At 38.0% G+C, this 2,916-nt stretch overlaps 1 protein-coding gene across 1 annotated transcript in view; it reads left to right on the top strand.

Annotated features, from left to right (window-relative positions):
• The first annotated feature begins 1,670 nt into the window (after positions 1 to 1,670).
• The window catches only part of LOC113784405 (uncharacterized), a 10,159-nt gene continuing 8,913 nt past the window's right edge, over positions 1,671 to 2,916 (top strand). The window contains exons 1-2 of the mRNA XM_027330565.2: positions 1,671 to 2,181; positions 2,338 to 2,657. Coding sequence (XP_027186366.1) covers positions 1,671 to 2,181; positions 2,338 to 2,657 — 831 coding nt within the window. The remainder of the gene's footprint in view (positions 2,182 to 2,337; positions 2,658 to 2,916) is intronic.

The raw sequence follows: 2,916 nt of genomic DNA, 5'->3' as shown, positions 1-2,916 counted from the left end.
ACACGTTTACAAATTGAAAAAGGCTCTTTATGGTCTAAAACAAGCTCCAAGAGCTTGGTATGACAGATTAAGCACCTTTTTATGTGAACGAGGATTTGACAAAGGAGAAGTTGATAAAACGTTATTTGTCAAAAGAGAAAATGGTCACACATTATTGGTTCAAATTTATGTTGATGATATAATATTTGGATCAACCAACAAGGACATACGTGAAGAATTCTCTTCAATAATGCAAGGAGAATTCGAAATGTCCATGATGGGAAAATTAAACTATTTTCTTGGACTTCATATCAAGCAACTTGAGCACGGCATCTTCATCAATCAAGCCAAATATTGTAAAGAATTACTAAAGAAATTTGAAATGGAGAATTGCAAAGAAAGTACAACTCCAATGGGCTCCGGAACATATGTTGATAAAGATGCATCAGGAATTTCCATCGACATATCCAAATATCGAGGTATGATTGGATCATTATTATATCTAACGGCCAGCCGGCCAGATATCATGTTTAGTGTTTGTTTGTGTGCAAGATTTCAGGCAGATTCGAAAGAATCACATCTAGTAGCTGTTAAAAGAATTATGAAGTATCTGAAAGGAGCAACAAATGTAGGCCTATGGTATCCCAAGGGTAGCATATGTAGCCTAGTAGGATACTCTGATTCGGATTATGCGGGATGCAAAACAGACCGTAAAAGCACCAGCGGCACATGTCATGTCTTAGGAAATGCACTTGTTTCATGGTCATGTCTTAGGAAATGCACTTGTTTCATGGTCTTGTAAAAAGCAAGCTTGCGTTGCACTTAGTACTGCTGAAGCTGAATATATTGCAGCAGGAAGCTGTTGTGCCCAGATTCTCTGGCTTAAACAAAAATTACATGACTATGGAGTTGATCTCGGATGCATTCCCTTAAGATGTGATAACACAAGCGCAATAAACATCTCAAAGAATCCAATCATGCACTCCAGAACTAAACACATCGATATCCGACATCATTTTCTACGGGATCATGTACTTAAAGGTAATGTTGAGGTAACATTTGTTGATACACACAATCAATTGGCCGATATATTTACAAAACCGTTACCTAAAGACTCATTTTATAAAATCCGAAGAGAGTTTGGTATTTTGAGTGAAAATGATCTTTAACCATTGCATGATATACATAGTTTGTCATATCTTTTATGTCTTGTTGATTATTGCTTCTTGATACATGAATTTGTGTATTAAATGATGCAAATTTTCATAAAAAACTGAGTTTTTAAGCAAAAATGTGCTTATGTAGTCGAATACAAATGTCTGTATTCGAATACAAACTTTCCCAGATTTTCCTGTATTCGAATACAAAGTATGTGTAGTCGAATACACGTTCCCAGAAAAATGTGTATTCGAATACAAGAAGGTGTAGTCGAATACACCTTCGCGTTTTTGCCCAAGTATAAAAGCTGCTTCACATATTTAGGGTTATTTTCTTTGGTATTCGAATACAACCCCAGTTTCTCCTCTCTTCTCTCCAAAACTCATCCCTCCTCATTCCACTGACTTACCCATTCACCAGACCTAACAAAATCCATTTCTCTTTACTTCCTTCTTGTCATCCCTTTTCAAATCTCTCACAACTTTCACATTTCCTCTAAAACCCACTTTCCCCAAAAACTACCATTTCTCACCATGGATGCCCGCAAACGAGGCCCACGCACCAAACATGCAGCAGTAGGTCCCTCACGAAAACGAACAAGAAATTCTAACATCACGGATTTATCCCAGCTTCTACACACACCGGAGGAAATTGATCGTTTTCGCACATTCTACTCGGACAAGCGACTTATTATCCCAAAGTATGGTACTCTAGACTCTTTCTCTGACTTTAAATTTCCTGCGTTGCTCAAAGCACAACATGTTGAAGAATTTATAGGCTACAAAGGTCCCGTTTATCCAGATTTGGTTAGGTTTTTTTATTGCAATCTCATGCAAGAGGGAAAACTGTTAGTCTCTCGGGTTAAGGGTAAAATCATCCGTTTAAATACCAAAACCATTGGAGAAATTCTGAATATTCCTTTTAATGGTGAAAATTTTTGTCCAAACCAATTATGTGAATGGGGTGATATTTCTAAGTATGATGCGTATGTCTCCCTCTGTCGATTTGACCGACGCACCATGGAACAAAAGAGAGCTCAGGCAGGTTCCAAATATGCCCATCAACGGTATGGTGTGGGAAATCTTACTGTTGATTATCGGCTTCTACACTATTTCCTTAGCTACATTCTGGTTCCAAAGGCTGGAAATTACTCCCAGATTTCGGAGTTTGAATTGCAAATTATGAATTTCATGTTTGAAGGTCGTCAACTTAATTGGGCATTTTTTGTGAAATCTATTATGTTTGGCTCTCGCGAGGCAATTGGCTTACCCTATGCAAAGGAAGTTTCACAGATTTTGGAACACTTTGGTGTGGACTTCTCTGATGAAGTTATGTTTACACCCACCAAAGAAAATATGCTGGATTTAGGTGTCTTGCCTAGCATGCGGATAATATGGAATGAAGAGCTTGAAGCATTTGTGCATAAAGGTGATCATGGTCAACCATCTGATGATGCACCGGAGGACAATGCTGGACCCTCAAACGCGGCTGCTCAAGGAGATGAAAATGGCGAGGAAACTGCATCTGATGATGATTATATCTCCAATCAAATGATCATGACTCGCCTTGATTCTTTCCAAACCTTCTTCCAAACTCAATTCGACAAGTTGACCACCTCTATCGACACTCGCTTCACCAATATTGAAACTACTATTGCTCGCAATCATGACGCACTATCTCAAGACATTAGTAATTTATCAGACAAACTTGATCATTTCCACATTCCGACAGAATTTGATTAAGTCTTTAATTTTGTACTAAGTTAACTTTTCGCATTCT

The sequence above is a fragment of the Cicer arietinum genome, chromosome 3 (genome assembly GCF_000331145.2).
Source record: "Cicer arietinum cultivar CDC Frontier isolate Library 1 chromosome 3, Cicar.CDCFrontier_v2.0, whole genome shotgun sequence".
Classification (NCBI taxonomy): domain Eukaryota; kingdom Viridiplantae; phylum Streptophyta; class Magnoliopsida; order Fabales; family Fabaceae; genus Cicer; species Cicer arietinum.
This window is presented reverse-complemented; position numbering and strand designations above follow the sequence as displayed.